The 19,445-nt window shown below is 43.4% G+C and overlaps 2 protein-coding genes across 4 annotated transcripts in view; one reads left to right on the forward strand and one right to left on the reverse strand.

The window, feature by feature from the left end:
* Window positions 1-8,008, reverse strand: part of DYDC1 (DPY30 domain containing 1) — a 29,499-nt gene extending 21,491 nt beyond the window's left edge. For 2 of the 3 annotated variants that reach the window (XM_087431764.1, XM_087431763.1), the window contains exons 1-3: window positions 7,981-8,008; window positions 5,072-5,231; window positions 4,523-4,624 (exon numbers count right to left, since the gene is read on the reverse strand). In XM_087431764.1, coding sequence (XP_087287890.1) covers window positions 4,523-4,624; window positions 5,072-5,218 — 249 coding nt within the window. In that variant the 5' untranslated portion in view covers window positions 5,219-5,231; window positions 7,981-8,008. Of the gene's footprint in view, window positions 1-4,522; window positions 4,625-5,071; window positions 5,351-7,980 lie in introns of those variants that run through there. The other variant, XM_004432495.3, reaches the window with a different exon arrangement.
* A 5,023-nt stretch (window positions 8,009-13,031) lies between these two features.
* On the forward strand, window positions 13,032-18,572 carry DYDC2 (DPY30 domain containing 2). Its single transcript, XM_087432937.1, is given in 6 exon segments — window positions 13,032-13,190; window positions 13,354-13,510; window positions 13,875-14,060; window positions 17,194-17,345; window positions 17,347-17,414; window positions 17,417-18,572. Coding segments are annotated over 6 exon segments (600 nt in total). The 5' UTR covers window positions 13,032-13,188; the 3' UTR covers window positions 17,452-18,572.
* Window positions 18,573-19,445: the final 873 nt, after the last annotated feature.

Below are 19,445 nucleotides of genomic sequence, written 5' to 3' on the forward strand. Positions count from 1 at the left end.
TTATTCAAGGAGTCAATACTGAGTTGGAAGTGACTGAAAAATCAGCCTCTATGAATGGTCTTCATGGGACAACTATAGGGAATATTTTCGAAGAAGCTGGGAAACATTAATTCAGTACAACCAGAAGTGAAATCTGCTAAGATGTGTTACAACTAATGGTGATAAAAATATGTGTGGAACAGAAAAAGGCTTAGTTGCACAAATTTACAAAGCTTGAGAAAATATAGTGTTTAAAGCCTGTAAGTATTCATTGTATTATTCAATAGCAGCTACTCTGCAGGAAACATTTGAATCTATCACATGTTATTGAGCCAGTAGTGTCAACAGTGTCCTTCATTCACTCTTATGAATTTAAGACCATAAGTTCTGTGAATTTTTGTCAGAAACAGAAGCTGAATATATATCCTGACTTGCCCTACCACACAGCAGTTCCATGGCTTAATAGTGGTAATGTTTTATTGTGAATTTTTGAGCTCAGGGCCAAGATTGAAATTTTTCTGAATGAGAAGAACCATTCTCGACCACTATTATCAAACTTATCAAACATAAATGGCTTTGGAAATTAGCTGTTGCTGCAGACTTAATAATGCTTTTTAATCAATTCAACCTAAAATTATAAGGCAAAACAACACTTATATGTAAAACTTACATTGAAGAAAAGTCATTTCAACAATTAATGTTTGAATCAAAATGTCAAGCTGCTTCAAACACTTCCAGTGCGATCAAAAACTAAAACAAGAAACTAGATTTCCATTCCTACACAAATTTGCAGTGGATATTCTTCCCAAGCTCCAAACTATAGTTCCAAAGTGTTTTTAGGCCTCGAGGTAAGAGCAAAGGAAATTTCCATATTTCACAATCTATTTAACTGTGTAATTTGGAAGCTTTCACCAACCCTCAACTAGAAGTGATTATCTACAAGGCAATGACATGCTAAAAGGCATATATCAAGAGAAAAATCTAATAGAATTCTACAAATGCCTTCCAAAAGATGAAAATGCTCAATTAAAACTACATGCACATGGGCCGGCACGGTGGCTTAGCGGTTAAGTGCGCGCGCTCCGCTGCTGGCGGCCCAGGTTCGGATCCCGGGCGCGCACCGAAGCACCGCTTCTCCGGCCATGCTGAGGTCGCGTCCCACACACAGCAACTAGAAGGATGTGCAACTACGACATACAACTATCTGCTGGGGCTTTGGGGGAAAATAAATAAAAAAATTAAAAAAAAAAAAAAAAAAAACTATATGCACATGGACTGATACCAGTATTTGGCAGGACCTATCTGTGTGAAAAGATATTTTCAAAGATGAAATACATAAAATCTCATTATGGATCAGCATTAACAGATAAATTAATAAACCAATTAATTTTGATGATAAAGAACATTAACTTTGTTTTCTTTTTTTTGTGAGGAAGATCAGCCCTGAGCTAACATCCATGTCAATCCTCCTCTTTTTTGCTGAGGAAGACTGGCCGTGGGCTAACATCTGTGCCCATCTTCCTCCACTTTATACAGGATGCCGCCACAGCATGGCCTGACAAGCAGTGCGTCGGTGCACGCCAGGGATCCAAATCCTGGCCGCCAGCAGCAGAGCGCACGCACTTAACTGCTACGCCACGGGGCCGGCCCCAAAGAATGGTAACTTTGAACTCCAACTAAGTGAAATGTTATCTTTAAAACTAGAATTTAATTCTTCTCAGTAATAAGCCTGTATTACAAACAAAAAAATTGTACTCACATATTATCACTCACATATTCTTTTTATTTTATCAATAAAATATTTGTGGAAATTTTCTTTCTCTCTTGCTATATGTACATAATATACCATAATATCTATATAAGATCCTCAACTTTGCCTCTTGGCCTGCAAATCATAAAATATCTACCTCTACAGAGTTTGCCAACACAAACTAGAAAATAATTTCTCACCATCAGTCCACCACCATTCCACAAACAAGCTAATAAGGTCACCCCATTAAGACCATCTTGAAACTACATTTTTAAAATAATACATTTTTACAAACAAAGAGATAATAAACAGTAATTAATATTTGTTCACAAAGGGCTGTTAAAGGTGATTTCTTGGTATTCTCGTATTATCCCCACTAAGATAAAAGCGATGGAGTAGGTAGCAGAAATGCGGGAACAGATCCTTCAATCGCCTTTCAGACACTGGTAGAGGAAGTGAAATAACTCTAACATCTCAACAATAATGCAAAGTGCAGTCGCTAAATATCAACCACATTGGTCAACATAATCAGTTTCTTAACATTTTCAGGAAATTTTCAAAACCCAATTCCTTTCTTCACACATGAGTAAAACCATTTGAAAGGTACACAAACAAATACAAAACAAAAAAGCTTTTACTTCAAAAATAAGCACAGGGGCCGGCCCAGTGGCGCAAGCGGTTGGGTGCGCGCACTCCGCTTCGGCGGCCCAGGGGTCGCTGGTTCGGATCCCGGGCGCGCACCGGCGCACTGCTTGTCAAGCCATGCTGTGGCAGCGTCCCATGTAAAGTGGAAGAGGATGGGCATGGATGTTGGCCCAGAGCCGGTCTTCCTCAGCAAAAAGAGGAGGATTGGCAGATGTTAGCTCAGGGCCGCTCTTCCTCACAAAAAAAAAAAAAATAAGCTCTTAAGTAGAAAACAGCAATAAAAATACTTGCCTGTTCACAAAGACCAGGGCTTGCTAAAGAGTGCCTAAAATGTCAAGGAACTTCAAGTCAGCAGTACTGACTACAAGGACACCTGCTCTTGCAACCAACAGGGAGGCGGCCAGAGTCCTGAACCTCCAGCCCACTTGACCCCAGGGGCGTGGAGAGGCCTCTCTGCTCCTCTTCATCTCAGCCTTGCTCTCCCCTAAGCTCTTCTCTCTTGGTCCATCTCTCCACATGTCCCTTCTCCTTCTCTCATCTATTTCTGCCCACCAATCCACTTCTTTACTGGCCAAATCTTTTGCAGAATATTATTGTATCTTCCACTCCCAATACAATGCTTAGGGTTCGATGCACAGTGGATTGCTTCATATGGTCAACATGATACAGTTAGAGAAATGTGTGATTTCCAGTACTGTCAAATTTTATCTAAGTAAGTTAAAGTAGAAGGGTGAAAGAAAGTTAAGTATCTCCACCTTTGTGATGTAATTGTCTTGGGGAAGGAGAACTGATAGACGGGGGACACACACCAACTACAGGAGCTGCAAGAGGAAGGGCAGCTCCTCACTCAAAGTTGGGACCACTGCAGCAGACACTTGCCCACTTAGATGACTGACATCCAACTCCACACTTTGCAACTTCCCACAAGAAGAAGCCAAATGACTGAACAATGAAGACTCAGAAGCAGTCAAGTTTTCAACAGCCACATCCACCTAAGGTGCCTAATAGGCTTCTTTCCCTTTTTAACTATGTAGACTCGAGTCGAGACTCTAGAGTTAAGTACATGGTAGAACTAGAGGGGTGACTTATATTTAGTTCAGAAGCTCTCCATAAATTAGATTAGTGCAGAAGCCACTCTGGAACTTTCCTCTATCTAGTTTATACTCCATGACCTAGCCCTTCAACCACTCTTACCAACACATTCAGCTCCCCAGTCCTGCTACCCTAAACCTACTTCAGTCAAGGGTCTGCCTCTTCCACATCTTCACGCAGATATCTAGGCCTAAGTGGAGAAAAATCACATCATCACAAAGCCAAACCAAATGGCAACATTTTAAATGCTTGGTCTCCAACCATATCAGGGTACTCATTGCTACCAAGTAATGCTAAGGTTCCCTGGCCAACTCTCTCTGTCATGCTCCAAAGCTACCACTTCATACCTTCACCACTCTCCCCACACATCCTACACTACCACCTCATTCTTGGAAGGTGATCATGGTCCCTACTTCATAAAGAACAGTCACACAGAAAACTGCTTTCAACTTTGTGCCACAAAACCTATAACCCACATGTACCTACACCATCCTCTCCTCTTTCCTTGAATCAAAGAAATTCCCTTCTACCTGCCTAACCTATGTTCCAGACTCAATTAAGCTTTGTCTCCATGGACAGCTGACTCTAGAAATCATCCCCTCTATTTCTTAACATCAACTCCCCCTCCACTTCCACTCTGTTCCTAAAAACAAAAAACAAAAAAAACTTCTTCCCTAAAAATCTCCTTGAAAGCATTATCTATACTCACCATCTCCCCTGCTATACGCCCCCCACCCACACTGGCCAAGGTCACCAGTGGCCTTGAATGGGTACTGTGCAGTCCTGCTCTCACTCAACCAGCAATAGACATGGTTCACCACCAAGGTCTCACTGAGACGCTCTCTCCCCTTGGCTTCCACGAGGGCACACTCCTTGGTTTCCTCCTACCTCACTGCTGCTGCTTTTCCAGCAAAGAAGACATACATAGAGATGAAGATATAAGAAAGCCATACACTAAGTAACCAGAGATGGGGAGTTTTTCAGCACTTGGGTTACACCAAACAGAGGTTGACACTGCTAATTCCAGTCACCTCTGAACTCTGTTACTTGTCTCACCTGCTGAAACATGAGCTCCTCTGCTCTGAGCCTCTCCATCATTTCCTGCTCCCTCAGAGCTAGTTCTCTTTCACGCTCCAAGTTGGCCATTTCCTTTTGTCTCTAGCATTGTTTAGAAACAATATCACGTGACTAATTCGAGACAAAATAATTTTGAAAGCATTTTAATTATCAACAATAGGGAAAGGGATAAGTAAATTATAGTCTATCCATTTGGAAATTGTATAATAATTTGGGGAAATGCATGTTTTATTCAAATAAAGAGCACAAAATTAAAATTATCCATTGAATATGATCACAACTATGTAAAAATATCTATAGACAGATGTGTAGAAAATAGAGTAGAAGAAAATACCTAAAAATCTAAATAGAGGTCTTCTTTCGGTATTGTTTCCTTCTTCTACTTTTTCATCTTGTCCAAGTTTTTGTATAATAAACATAGTATTTTTATAACAGAAAGAAATAACAATATTGACCTTTTTTAAAAAGCAGACAAACTGAACCAATTATTTTACTCTTCTAATTTTCTAAAAGAAGATCTATACTTACCAGTTGCTCCATGGCCACGTTTTCCTTATACTTGCAAATCCACAATGCTAAATATTCTATTGGATCCACAGGGCGAATTCTTGCCACTTCTGCAAGACCTTGAGTTAGACACGTCCCCACGTACTTCTGAAGATATATCGACTCCATTTCTAACTCCTAACTTTTAAAGATAAATGTTTGTGAATTAATGCAGAACATTTTCAATTAAGGCACAATAAAAGTAGAGTCCGGTGAGGCCAACAAAGCATTACATCCTGTCACCAGTCAGGGGCACCTCCAATCAGGGATGGCACAAGCACGACGGCCCCAGGAAACTTCTAACGGTTTCCAAAAAGGCTCCAGAGAAGTCACTACAACTAAAACAGTTTCCAAATCCTGATGGGCCCTCAAGTCCAGGAGTCAAAAAAAGAATACTGTCATTATTGATTGCAAGATGACCATATGCCAAGCAATGCCTGTCTCAACAATGCCTCACAACACACCTGAAATATGGGTGTCATCATCCCTCTGTGCAGGTGAGGAAGCCCAGCACAAAGAGCACGGGTGAACAGTCCACGATCACACAGGTGGCACACGGTGGAGGTAGGATTCACATGCAACTCCTGATTCCAGAGTCATGACCTTAATGACTGTACTAAGATGCTCCACCCAAGTCAGGAGAGTCATTTTTAGAAAATGTCACAATAGTCCACCTCAAAAAAAAAAAAAAAAAAAAGTCCTTGAATCTGCAAGGCCAAAGAACAAAAAAAATTCAACCTTCCAAGAACAGCACCTAAAGCCCCTCACACTCTGGCTCCAGTTTTCTCTCCAGGCTCAGCTCCAGGCATCTCTTCTGCCCCCAGCATATCCTGGGCTCTAATTACACTGAAAATCCTGAAAATTCTGCCATTCTGCTGACCACACCTCGCACATTTGCATCTCCACGACTTTTGCACATGATGATCCCTCACAATCTCTCAAGTTGGGAAATATCTCCTCACCTGCAAGATGTAGATCATCTCTCATTCCCTGAGCTTTCTCAGGCAACATAAAAAAGTTCCTCCTTCCCCAAGCAGCTCACACAGCCCTTGTCACACTACCTGAGCACCATCTGTACGCACGTCTGTCCTCCCACTAGAAGACAAGCTCCTCTAGCCCCTCAAGGAGGGTTTTAATCACAAGGCTGACACAGCTGGCTCTTTATGGTGGCAAGTGAGAGAGTTCCTCCACTCTCCCAGTAATGTCCCAGTCTATTCAGTTATGAAGATGGACAAGAATAATCTTAGACCAGACTTTTTTTAAAAAGAAATGTAGCAACCACTATATCTCAGATTTAAAAAACTGATCACCCTCAAATTACCCTTATGGAATCCAGACTCCGATGAAATACAATCATTAACAAATATATAATGAGTACCTACTGTATGTCAGGCATGAGCAATTATTGGGGATACAATGCCAGTGTGTCCAGACCTGTCCCTGGACAAATGCACCTAACATTCTGCATAAAAGTTCAGAAACAATGACCTCCTGAGGTTCATCCATAGACCCCAATACTGCTCTCTCTCATACAATGGTGGTGAGAGTACAACATGGCATAACTCCTTTGGAGGGAAATTTGACAATATCTAGAAAATTACATATGATTTACCCTTTGACCCATCAATCTCATTTCTGGGCTCCTAACTTGAAAAAATATGAAGTGATATATGCAAATGGTTATTTTGCACCATTGTTTAGAAAAACTAAAATGGAACCCCATCCAAATGTTCATCATTAGGGGACTGATGAAATACAGCAACACAATGGATTATTGCACGGATATATAATAATGAGAATGAGGAGAATCTCTAACACAGGGGGTGATCTCTAGGATATAGTGTGAAGTGGAAAAAGCAAGGTGCAGAAACTGTACATAGGATGCCATCTTCCGTGGTAGCAACAGCAGCGGGGAAAGCAATGTCTACGTGTGTACACATAAATGTAGTCATAAAAACTCTCAAAGCTGAACGCTGGCACAAATGAAGCTAATTCCCTATCAAGCTAGCATTGGTGTCTCAATGACATAGAGAAAAGAATTATTACAACTGAGTTTGCAACACAGTTATCTTCACTGTACTTCTTCACTGGGATATGCTCTAAAGACAAAAATAACTACACTGACATCTCAGTGTCATTAGAAGCCGAGTAACGTAAAAAATAAATAGCCTCCTGCTGCTCCAGAAAGATAACACATAGCAAGGGGATAATACAGAGGAAAGGGGAACCTCTGGCCCAGGAATAGGGCCCCATCCAGGGTCCGTCTCAGACGCTGCATCCCATTATCAGCGGGATCCCGGGGAGGCTCCTTATCTCACCTAGCATGTTTCCTGTCCATGAAATGATAATAATACCCATCTCACAAGATTGTTGTAAGGAATGTTATCTGTCATACACACCAACAGGCATCTTGGCTCAACATCAGTAAGCCTCTTCTCACAGAAACAAGCCTGGAGAAGCTGTCACAAGAAAGAGACGTCCCTGGCCCATTCTTGGGAGAAAGCTGGCCAGCCGAGTGGGAAAGGAGAGGATCTGGGTAGGGTTGCCAGATTTAGCAAATAAAAATACACGACGCCCAGTTAAACTTGAATTTCAGATAAATAACGAATGATCTGTATTATACTATACTTGTACTACAAAGTTATTCCTTACTTATCTGAAACTCAAATTTAACTGGGCGTCCCGTATTTTATCCGGCAACCCTCGATTCGGGACGCTCAGGTTCCTTTTCCCATCCCGGGTCCGCGGAAGGACGTCCGGCCCTCCAGCAGGCGCTGCGCCGCTCGCCCCCGAGGAGGAGGAAGAGGAACCGCGGACGCGCCCGCGGAGCCTCCGGCGCTGAACTGACCGCGGCCGGCTCCGGAACGTCGCCCGAGCGCCACACCACTCACCAGGTCCAACGGCCAAACCGGCCTGCGCCGCCGGAGCCCAGCCGAGCGCTAGGAACCCTTCTTCCCAAACCGCGCCTGCGTTCAGGAGGCCACGCCCGACGCGCGCACGCGCCCTCCTCCCGCGAGCCGCGTCCCGTCGCTAGGCAACGAGCACGCGCACCTCGGGTGCCAGAGATGCCCCCAGAGAGGAGAGGGCGCGCGGGCGGGTGAGCGGAGGGCGGCGTGGAGGGAGCCGAGGAGAGAACGAGCCGCAGAGGGGAGCGGGTGCGCGTGTGGGTGAGCGGAGGGCGCCGAGGAGGGAGCCGAGGAGAGAACGTGCCCCCAGAGAGGAGGGGGCACGTGAGTGGATGAGCGGAGGGGGCCGAGGGGAGAACGCGCCTCAGCGAGGAGGGGTCGCGACAGAGAGGAGGGAGCAAGAGGGTGGGTGAGCAGAGACATGCAGCCTAGAGTCTGTGAGGAGGGGGCAACGGAAAAGAGGAATTGATGGGATGGTTAGGCGAGTGCGCACTGGGAAGGATAAAGGGGCAGCTGGCTCTTGGGAGCAACGTCAAAGAGCTACAGTCGGTGAAGGGCGGGACACCCTCACAGCCAGGGGCGGAGGAGACTGCCCCGATTGCCGGATGGCCCGGTATTTTCACCACTCCGCACCTTTGCACTTGCTGGCGACCTCTGCTTGGTTCCTTTTAGAACCAACTCAGGTGCCCCCCCCACCCCCCCCAGATAGTTGTATGTCATAGCTGCACATCCTTCTAGTTGCTGTATGTGGGATGTGGCCTCAGCATGGCCAGAGAAGTGGTGTGTTGGTGCACACCTGGGATCTGAACCCCAGACCGCCAGCAGCCGAGCTAGCGTGCTTAACCGCTAAGCCACTGGGGGGGGCCTCTCCCATGTTCTGTTTTAATTTATGTGCGGGGCACTGCTGGGCAGGAGAAGCCTAGCTAGACATTGGTTGAGGTGGTGAGCGCCAGAGTGGGCACAGACAGGCGGAAAGGAGCAGGAGCTCTTGCCTCTGCTCACGAGTGGCAGAGTCTCCTCTGATTACATCAGGAATATTTATGGATCACCTAGGTCTGCCTGGCACTTGGAATATGGTGTGGACAAAGACAATCACCGTGCTTATTGCCCTACTTACTGAGTGCGAGCCTGTGAACAAGGAGGGCCAGTGTAAGCAGACCTTCAGAGGAGGTCTGGGAAACTCCAAAAAATAGCCCCTTCCCCTTGTGAATGTGCCCTGAGTTTGTGGGGAGCGGCTGTAAAAGGCATCCCTTTGCCCCCTCCCTCTCCAGGTTGCAGGTTGTGGCTCTGTTATTCTGGCTCTACTGTCTTTGCATCCTCTAAGTAATTGTTAGGTCAGCATATTTCATGGAGGCCATTGTTGGAAATATGCAATTTAGAGCAGATGCTTTTTCCAGGAAGGGTTTGTGACACCTACACAGTGTGGCAGCTGCCCAAGGACTGGGAAGTGGAGAGGCTTCCTTGGAATGCAGAGTTGGGGATTGCACCCCCTGGGAAGGGCAGTTCTACAGTGACAGAGGCAAAGTGAATCTGTAACTGTGAATCCCCCCCCCCCCCGGGGGGTGGATTTTATTAAAATGCAGACTCTGAATCTGTAGCTCTGTGGTGGGACCTGAGAATCTGTGTTTCAGCAAGCCCCTAGGTGATGCGGTGCTGCTGATCATGGACCACACTTTAAGTAAAAGGGGTGTAGAAGGTTATCTGGGCACACTGGTTCAGCTGGGCCACAGATTGGCAGAAGGAGACATCATGCACCCCCAACCCCATCCTCCACCATTATCCCAAATTTAGTGGCTTTAAACACACTTTTATTCTCTTACAATTTCTGAAGGCAGAAATCCAAAATGAGTCTTACAGGGCTAAAACTAAAATGTCAGCAGGGCTGGTTCCTTCTGGAGGCTCTCGGGAAGAATCCATTTCCTTCCCTTTTCCAGCTTCTAGAGGCCACCACACTCCTTGGCTCATGGCTCTGAACCACATCACCTTTTCTCCCTCTTCTTCTGTCATCACATCTCCCTCTTCTCTGTCTGACTTTACTGTGTCCCTCTTATAAAGACCCTTGTGATTGATTACATTGTTCCTACCTGGATAGTCCAGTATAATCTCCTCAAATGAAAATCCTTAATCACATCTGCAAAGTCCGTTGTGTCGTATAAATTAACATATTTCATGAGTTCCAAGTGTTAGGACTTAGACACCTTTGGGAGCCCTTATTCAGCCCTACCACACTGTGTATTTCCTAGGAAAAATTCACACTTAGGCATATTTCAATTACCAAAACCAGGGAATTTAACCTTGATGCAATTCTATTATGTACTCTACAATTCACAGTCAGTTTTCCCAGCAACATCCTTTATAGAATTCTTTTTTTCTGGTCCAGGTCCAACCAGGATGAGGTTTTGCATGTAGTTGTTAGGCCTGTTTAGGCTCCTTGGACCTGGAATGGTTCCTCATCTCTTTTTGTCTTTCAGGATCTTGACATTTTTAAAAGCACAGGCCAATTGCAGACTGTCTCTCAATTTGGCTTTATTTGATGTTTCCTCAATTAGATTCAAGTTTTGCATTTGGGGCGGGAATCCACAGAAATGTATCATGTCCCACTAAAAAGTGCTTCCCATCAGGAGACATGTGATGTCACTTTGTCCCTTTACTAGTGATGCTTAGTCTGATCACTTGGTCAAGGTTGTGTTGGCCAAGTTTTACAAAACACCGTAACGTTTCTGTATTTCCTTTTGAAATTGCAGCAGTTCCCCCCTTATCTGCAGTTTCCTTTTGCATGGTTTCAGTTGCTCACAGTCAACCGCAGTCCAAAAATATTAAATGGAAAATTCCAGAAATAATTAATAAGTTTTAAATTGCCTGCTTGTTCTGAGTAGCGTGATGAAATTTTCCGCCATCTCGCACTGTCCTGCCCGGGACGTGAATCATCACTTTGTCCGTGTATCCACTCTGTATGCGACCTGCCCATCAGTCACTTAGTATCCGTCTCAGTTACCAGATTGACTGCCTCGGTATCGCAGTGCTTGTGTTCAAGTAACTTTTATTTTACTTAACAATGGCCCCAAATCACGAGAGTAGTGATGCTGGCAATTCAGATATGCCAAAGAGAAGCCATAAGGTGCTTCCCTTAAGTGAAAAGTTGAAAGTTCTTGACTTGAAAGAAAAAAAAAAGCGTATGCTGAGGACACTAAGATCTATGGTAACATTTATTACAGTATTATTATAATTGTTCTATTTTACTATTCGTTATTGTTGTTAATCTCTTACTGTGTCTAATTTATAAATTAAACTTTATCATAGGTATGTATGCGTAGGAAAAAACATAGTATATATGGGGGTTGGTACTATCCTCGGTTTCAGGCATCCACTGGGGTCTTGGAGCATATCACCTGTGGTTAAGGGGGGCTTACTGCAATACATAATTTGTGGGGAGAGACTTTGAGACTGTATAAATATCCTCTTTGTCAAATATTCTCCAAGTTTTAGCACTCATTGATGACTCTGGCTTGGTTCAGTTATACTATGATGGTTACAAAATTGTGATGCTTTTTTGTGTGTGTGTGAAGATGATCAGCCCTGAGCTAACATCCATGCCAATCCTCCTCTTTTTGCTGAGGAAGACTGGGCCTGGGCTAACATCTGTGCCCATCTTCCTCCACTTTATATGGGAAGCCGCCACAGCATGGCCTGACAAGCGGTGCATCGGTGCACGCCTGGGATCCGAACCCCAGGCCACCAGCAGTGGAGCGTGCGCACTTAACCATTACGCCACAGGGCTGGTACCCAAAATGGTGATTTTTTTTTTTTAACTCCACTATTCTTCTCACATCTATTACTTGGCAGTCTACTTTAAGAAAGGACTTTCCTTCTCTCCCATTCATTTATTTATTATATGGACTCCTGGTTTCTTATTTTATTCGATCAGTTATTATCCATTACAGGCATTATTTATTTTGATGGTCAAATTGCCCCAGACTTGGGTGGTAGCAGCCGCCTTCAAGCTGTCTCCTGTGTCCCCCACCACTTTATTTTTCAGCATTGTCATACTTTCTGGGACAACAAAATGTTCCAGGCTTATTGGACTTTTCTTGCCCCACCCTGGGAATTACCCCTGTCTCCAGGGAGCCTTGAGTCCTCTTAAGTAGTGAAGGCTACTTAAAAACAAGTTCTGTGCACGCAGGGTGCTCGTTGCTACTCAGGTGTTTTTGCTCTTAGATCTTTGCAGTGGAAAGAGCTAGGAAATTTCTTTTTTGAGCTAGGAAAATTTTTTTCTGTATTCGTATCTATCCATCTATCTTTCCTCCCTTAAACTTAAAAAGGCCTCCAGAAAATGTTAAGACTGGATCTGAGCCTTTATTATTCACTTTATTATTAGCTCTTTTGGGGTTAAAATATATGAACTTCAGGAATATGGAGTTGGTCAGGCACGACCCGGTGCTAGGCCATTTCACATCACAGTCTTCCACTGTGATAGCTAATGTTTATTAGACACTTACTCTGTGCCAGGCTAAGTGCTTTACATGTATTTATTATCTGTTTTCATCTTCACAATTATGAGGTACATACTTTTGTTGTTCTGTTCTACAGGTGAGAAAACCGAGGCTCAGAGAGACCGGGTGACTTGCTGAAGATCACACAGCTAATAAAGGTAGCCCCAGCACTGGAACTTGGTCTGTCTGATCCTGGAGTCTGCATCCACACTGCTGCACCACGCTGCACTCCTGACTTATGGTCTGACTCAGGCTGCATTGCCTCCAGCCCTTGAAATCTGATTAATAGTAAATCCAAGGGCATCAACTCATCAACTCAAACTAAAGTAATTTCTTGCTTAAGCAACAGAGGGTAGAATGTTGTGTTCAGTGCTGGCAGAGCCCCTGACCAGCAGTAGCTGCAGTGCCACCATTTCCCCTCGCTCTCCTCCCTGGGGCCTCTCAGCAGTGCCTTGTGAAATAAATAAGCCGATCTTATCTGTGTCATAGATGACTGTAGCTTCCACCCTCACAATAGTACAGCTTGCTGGACCTCCTGCTTGCTGCTGTTTTCTCCTTACTCAAGGGTAGGAATGTGTGGGTCAGTGGAGGCCTCAGCCACCCTTAACCACCAATATATCAAGCTGCTCTCAGGCCTGATAACCCCTAGGATCTATGGTCTCAGCTGGGACAGCTGGAGAGCTTCAGAAAACAGTCTGTTTAAATGTAAGAGCTATTGGCAAGTATGCATTTATTGGTTCTTTTGGGAAGGACGGGATCCAGAAGCATCTCATGTGTGTCCTGAAATGAATCTGAATTGGTTAGAATGTGTCTTTTTAAAATCAGCTAGATTTTTAAAATAGTGTGACTCTGTTTTGACGTTTCCCAGGCCTACAAGGATGGAAACTGATTACCTGAAGAGGTGTTTTGGAAACTGCCTGGCCCAGGCACTCGCCGAGGTGGCAAAAGTTCGGCCCAGCGACCCCATAGAGTACCTGGCTCACTGGCTTTATCATTACAGGAAAACCGCTAAAGCAAAAGAAGAGGTGTGTGTGCACTGGGTCGGCTTGGGGAGGGCTTTCCTGCCTTCCCAGAGTAATCTGAAATCCAAGGCAGGATTCCAGAGCTGGCCTGTGGGGTTTCTTGCTTTATTCAACTTGCGAGCGTTACACAGGTCCAGATGTCCCCGAGGTGTGGGGAGTCTGGCGGCTGAAGAGGGAATCCAACTCAGAGGACTTGTGGAGTTGGTGGGTTTGGAGCTACTAACAGGCTAAAGCTGGTTACAGGAGCAAACTCAGGAGGCCTGAAGGGCCTGGGGCCTAGGTCTGTCCCAGTGAGGGACATGCTTCCCAGCGTGTCATCAGGTCATGCTTCCCGCTGACCTGATGCGACTCTGTCGCATCACCCCAGGAGAGGCAAGAGAAGATCCAGGTGAAGGGACAAGATGATAATCACCCCAAAGAAAGAGAAGTAACAGAAATGCTAAAGCAAGAAGAGTGTTGGATTCCACAGAGGTGTGAAAAGTATCCCGAGGTAGGAAGGAGGAGCTCAGCCCTGGGCACACGCATCCCAGGATGAACACCAGGACATCCACAGGCCCACCGGCCGCGGTGGAGAGCGCATGCAGCTCCCAGAGCCTCCTTTGCCCTTCGTAGTTATATGTTTGTATGTAAACCAATCCTATTGACAGTCCTTGTCAATGAAAAAAGAAAATGTTTAAAGGCAATTCCAGTGGCCGGCCCTGTGGCTAGCGGTTAAGTGTGAGCACTCTGCTGCTGGTGGCCCGGGTTCCAATCCTGGGCATGGACTGATGCACCGCTTGTCAGGCCATGCTGCGATGGCCTCTCACATAGAGTGGAGGAAGATGGGCACGGATGTTAGCTCAGGGCCAATCTTCCTCAGCAAAAAAGAGGTGGATTGGCATGGATGTTAGCTCAGAGCTGATCTTCCTTACAAAAAAAAAAAGGCAATTCCATTTTAGGTTTTAGGAGATACCTTAGATGTTACTGGTTTACAAAATCAGATTTTTTTTTAAATCTGTCACCTGGATCAAATATATTTTCACAGAAGATCCTGTGAGCTGTTTTCAAAAATTATTCAATATTTTTCAGAAACCAAATATGGTTATCAGTATGTACTTCAGGCATATTATTTTATTTATTACATACTATTTATTTATGTATCAAGCCACAGAGGCCTCCTGTGTGATGTTGTAATATGGTCATGAATTACTCACTTGAGATAGTTGGAAACAACTGTGTATTCATTAGTTTGACAAGCGTATCTTTTATCTCCCACAATTTTTGCTACAATCTTCTGAAAAATGTCTTAGGTCATTTTGTGCTTTCTACAAAATATGTGATACCTGGATAGGGAATTGACTTTCTGGGCTTGATACCTGACATCTTTTTAATTATCACTATATCCTGTGCATTAAAATCTTTAATGCAGTCTTGTACAATTCACCAGCTTTTGCTAGTCTCCAAAGCCAGCTTTGGTTAAGACATGAAAATATTAAGCTTATGTACATCTATACTAATGCTCAGCTTCCTTCATAATTAATAGATTTATTTTTTAAGTCTGTATGTTTTATAAGTAAATTAAATCTAAAGAAAGGTCATTTCATACCACTGTTCGACAGTAGTCTAAAGGAACTCTCGCTCAGGAATAATTCCTTCTTTGAACAGTTGGAGATGGTAGAGGCAAGATCATTAAGCAAAAGTTGTCATCACCTTGCTGCCCTCTAATCCTTTTCTAACATCTGCTTCACTGTTAATAGAAATAGAAATGCGTAAGGCAGGGAAAGACTCCCAAAACTCCACCCTGGTTTATGGTACCTTTATTAGAGAAAGCTTTGCTTGCATCAGTATTTTGAATTGTCGCTTTGTGCTGTACTCAGGTTTTACACCCTGTAGCAATATTCCTTAGCAGGATCTAGATGAGTAGAATGTATGCTATTCTTTTGCCAAGTGTAAGACAAAGGTAATTGTAAGGGAAGATGGGAAACGAGAGCCAGCATGATACCTGGGCTATGTGCAAGTTCTCAGTTTTAGGAAAGAGTTCACAAGTGCATTGTGGTGATGGAAATTGATTCCCTTTGTTAGAAGGAAATAAAGAGAACCCAAGAGTGATCTAAAACAAAGCTGAATTGATGGCTTACCTGGCAAGGGAGAGCCATGTCATTCAGGTGCAAGTTACTCTCCTAGTACAAGTTGAAAGAGCTAGGTAAGTGCAAAAAGGTGGAGGTACGTCAAATAAGATGCAATTCTGCATTCTGGTTTCTTGTTGGCTAAAGGTGAATTGCAAACTACTCCTTGCTATTGGTCACCACCAGATTTTGTGTCACTAGTGCTGTAAAACCTGGTGTCAAATAGGCCCAGGATGGGTTGCATAAGATTTCCCCAGGCCTGCTGATTGAGCTGATGGGCTTATATGCACATACTCAGAGCTTTGCATGATTTTCCTTAATATCTTAAAGCCATCATTGCTTGCATATACCTGAAGAAAGTCTTTGAATGCACCCAGATTGAATACTACTGGTCCAGTGGATGTGTCAAAAGAGGATTAGAAACAGAGCACTGTGTGTGGCGGAGAGCATATCCAATTACAGGAATCAAGAAGAGATTCACAGAGGAGGTGGCATTTGAGTCAGACCTGGAAGAAAGCTAACAAAAGTTGCGCTTGTATTGTTTTCTCTTCATTAAGCAGAGGCAGCTTTGAATAAGTAAACCATAATTCAGTTTCTAAGTGTGAAAGCAATCTCTTTGTTTATAAAGATCTGAGCCATATAGAAATATATTTTTATAGAATCAATACATATATTTGCTGCATAGACTCATAACACTTTGAAGTTAGAAGGGTCTTAGAGATCACGTGGACAAGTACTTCACAGACCTGTCTGCACTGCCCCACAGGGTCCACTGTAGAATGGACTTCTGGGACTTCAGGGCAAAGATGGCAGTAGAGGCGACCAGTAGAGCTTAAGCTGCAAGGATCCCACCTCCACCAGGGCCTGCCATTATATGGATGCTAGACTGCTTGACAGTGTCTCATAGGTCACTGAAGCTGGGTTCATTTTTTCAATCTTTTTTCCTCTGTGCTTCAGTCTGGGTAATTTCTATTGCTCTGTCATCAAGTTTACTGACCCTTTGTCCTGCAGTGCCCACTATCCTAGTTAGAGATTCAGTGAATTTTTTCATTTCAGATGTTATACTTTTCAATTCTAGAGTTTCTACCTGGTTCCTTTCTATAATTTCCATTTTCTTTGCTGATGTGCCCTATCTTTTCACTCATTATGTCTATTTTTCTTGTTTAAATTGTTCAAAATATTTATAATAGCTATTTTGAGTCCTTATCTGCCAATTTCATCATCTTTGTCATTTTGGGGTGTCTAGTTATTAAATACTTTTTCTCTAGATTATGGTTTACATTTTCCTACTTCGTCAATGTCTAGTAATTATTATTTGTATGCTGAACATTGTGGATGATACTTTGTAAGAGTCTAGATGCTGCTGTTTTCCTGTAAAAGGCATTGAGTTTTGTTCTGGCAGACAGTGACATTATTGGTGACTCATCCTGATCCTATCAGCTTTTTGTTTTATGCTTTCCTAGAGCAGATATATTTCAGTTTTGTTCTTAGTCTTGGGCATGAAAATGTCAATATTGTGTCCTTATCGAGTGTGTTTTAGTCTCTGCTAATGGCTCTTTTGCTTTTTTGTTTTCTGTTTAGTCACTGATTTCTGTAGCTAGTTCCACAGAGAAGACCATAGTCATGCAGGAGAATGCAAAACCCCTTGAGAAGGAGGCCTTGAAGCAGGAATCCCTGCCAGGTACTTCCAATATGATTCCAGGAATGCATCAACAGATTTCTTCAGAGCCATCTTGGCTAGACTGACTGGAACGTCACAACTCCACAGGAAATAAATTACTAGGCTTTTCAGGATGAAATTGCTCCCAAATGCATTCTGGCTCCAAGTCTCCTTCTTAGGTTATCAAAAGATGGATGATTCTGGGGTCGGCCCGGTGGCATAGCGGTTAAGTGCACGCGCTTTACTTCTGGCTGCCAGGGGTTCGCAGGTTTGGATTCCGGGCATGAACTGACGCACCACTTGTCAAGCCGTGATATAGCGGTGTCCCATATAAAGTAGAGGAAGATGGGCATGGATGTTAGCCCAGGGCCAATCTTCCTCAGCAAAAAGAGAAGCATTGGCAACAGATGTTAGCTCAGGGCTAATCTTCCTCACAAAAAAAAAATATATATATGGATGATTTTACTGATGCTTCTGTCAAAGCTGCAAACTAAGAAATGGCCAGCTAGAAGAGTTCCTACGTGAAGATGATAACTATGCAGATTAAACCTAGGTTTGAGTGGCTATGGAAGGAGGTGTCTGCAGTGACTCTCCAGCCCAAGTTCTGTGCTGATAGGCTTGAAAACCCTGAATCATGTGAAGATTTGAACTAGTTATAGGATAAGATAAACTAATAATAAGGATTTAAAATAAGTAACCAAATGGATGAGACTTTTTCCTCGTTTTATCATTTTTTTGGAGACCAGACCCAGACCGTGAAAATATATCCATCTCACGTGTTCATGTCTTAACTTCAGCTGCACTTTGCAGTCAGACCTCTCAGAGTGTTCACACATGTTCTGGAGTGTACCTGTGTCACTGAAAACATCTATTTTGAAACAGCTCCAGTGACAGTAAAACTCAAAAGTATGAAAAAAAATTTTTTCTATTATTTCCTATCTGTATTCATTCAAATATCATCTGTATGCTGATGGCTTCAGATTTATATCTTGATAATCAAGATTCCTTTGAGTGGGAGAGTGGCAAAATGGGTGAAGGGGGTCAAAAGGTACAAACTTCCAGTTATAAAATAAATAAATCACTATAGTTAATGGTACTGTGTTGCATATTTGAAAGTTGCTTAGAGTAAATCTTAAAAGTTGTCATCATAAGAAGAAAACATTCTGTAACTACGGTGACAGATGTTAACTAGACTTATTGTGGTCATCATTTTGCAGTAAATATAAATATCAAAGCATTATGTTGTACACCTGAAACTAATATGATGTATGTCAATTATACCTCAATTAAAAAAAAGATTTCCTTGAACTTGCCTACCTGCTTGACGTCTCTAGTTGGATGACCAGTGGACATCGCAAACGTACCTGATCTAAATAGAATCCCGGATGTCCTCTCTGAACAAGTTTCCCTCCATTATTCTGTGTGCTCAGGTCAAAACTCTTAGTGTCATCCTCAACTCCACTCTCCTTTTGGTCACCCTACATCTGGTCTGTTGGCTTTCTATTTAAAATAAAGCCAGAATTCAACCACTTGAATGCCCAAGCCACAGTCATCTTTTGCCTAGATTATTACACTAGCCTGTTAACTGGTCTCCCTTCTTCTGCCCTTGACCTTATTCAGTCTCAACACTAAAGCCAGGATGATCTTGGTAAAACATAAGTCAGATCACGTCTAATGAGCGGCTTCCTGTCTCAGTCACAGAAATATTCAAGGCCCTTGAATGACCTCCCAGACTCTATAAGATCTGATTCCCATCACGTTTTTACTCTCCATCTTGTCCTCTCCACTCTAGCCGCACTGACCCCTTGTTGTTCAAACACACCAAGCATGGTCCCACCTCACACCTTTTGCTTTCTCTTCTCTCTGCTTGGAATTCTCCCATCCCCCAACAGCCCTCCATTTCTGCAGATTCTCTCTTCCTTCAGGTCTTTATTCAAGAATCACCTTTTCAGTGAGGCCTTTTCTGGCCATCCTATCTACACTTCCTATATATATATATATATACACATCCTATGTATACTGCCACCCACATTTCATACTTTCTTCCCTTCCATGAAGGCAGGAATTTTATGTTTACTTTGGTATCCCCATCACCTAAAACAGTGCCTGGCACTCAAGAGGCACCCAATAAATATTTGCTAAATAAGTGAATGAAGGAGTTGAACAAGGGCTG

The sequence above is a fragment of the Ceratotherium simum genome, chromosome 6 (assembly GCF_057802395.1).
Source record: "Ceratotherium simum simum isolate JZ-2026a chromosome 6, ASM5780239v1, whole genome shotgun sequence".
NCBI lineage: Eukaryota > Metazoa > Chordata > Mammalia > Perissodactyla > Rhinocerotidae > Ceratotherium > Ceratotherium simum.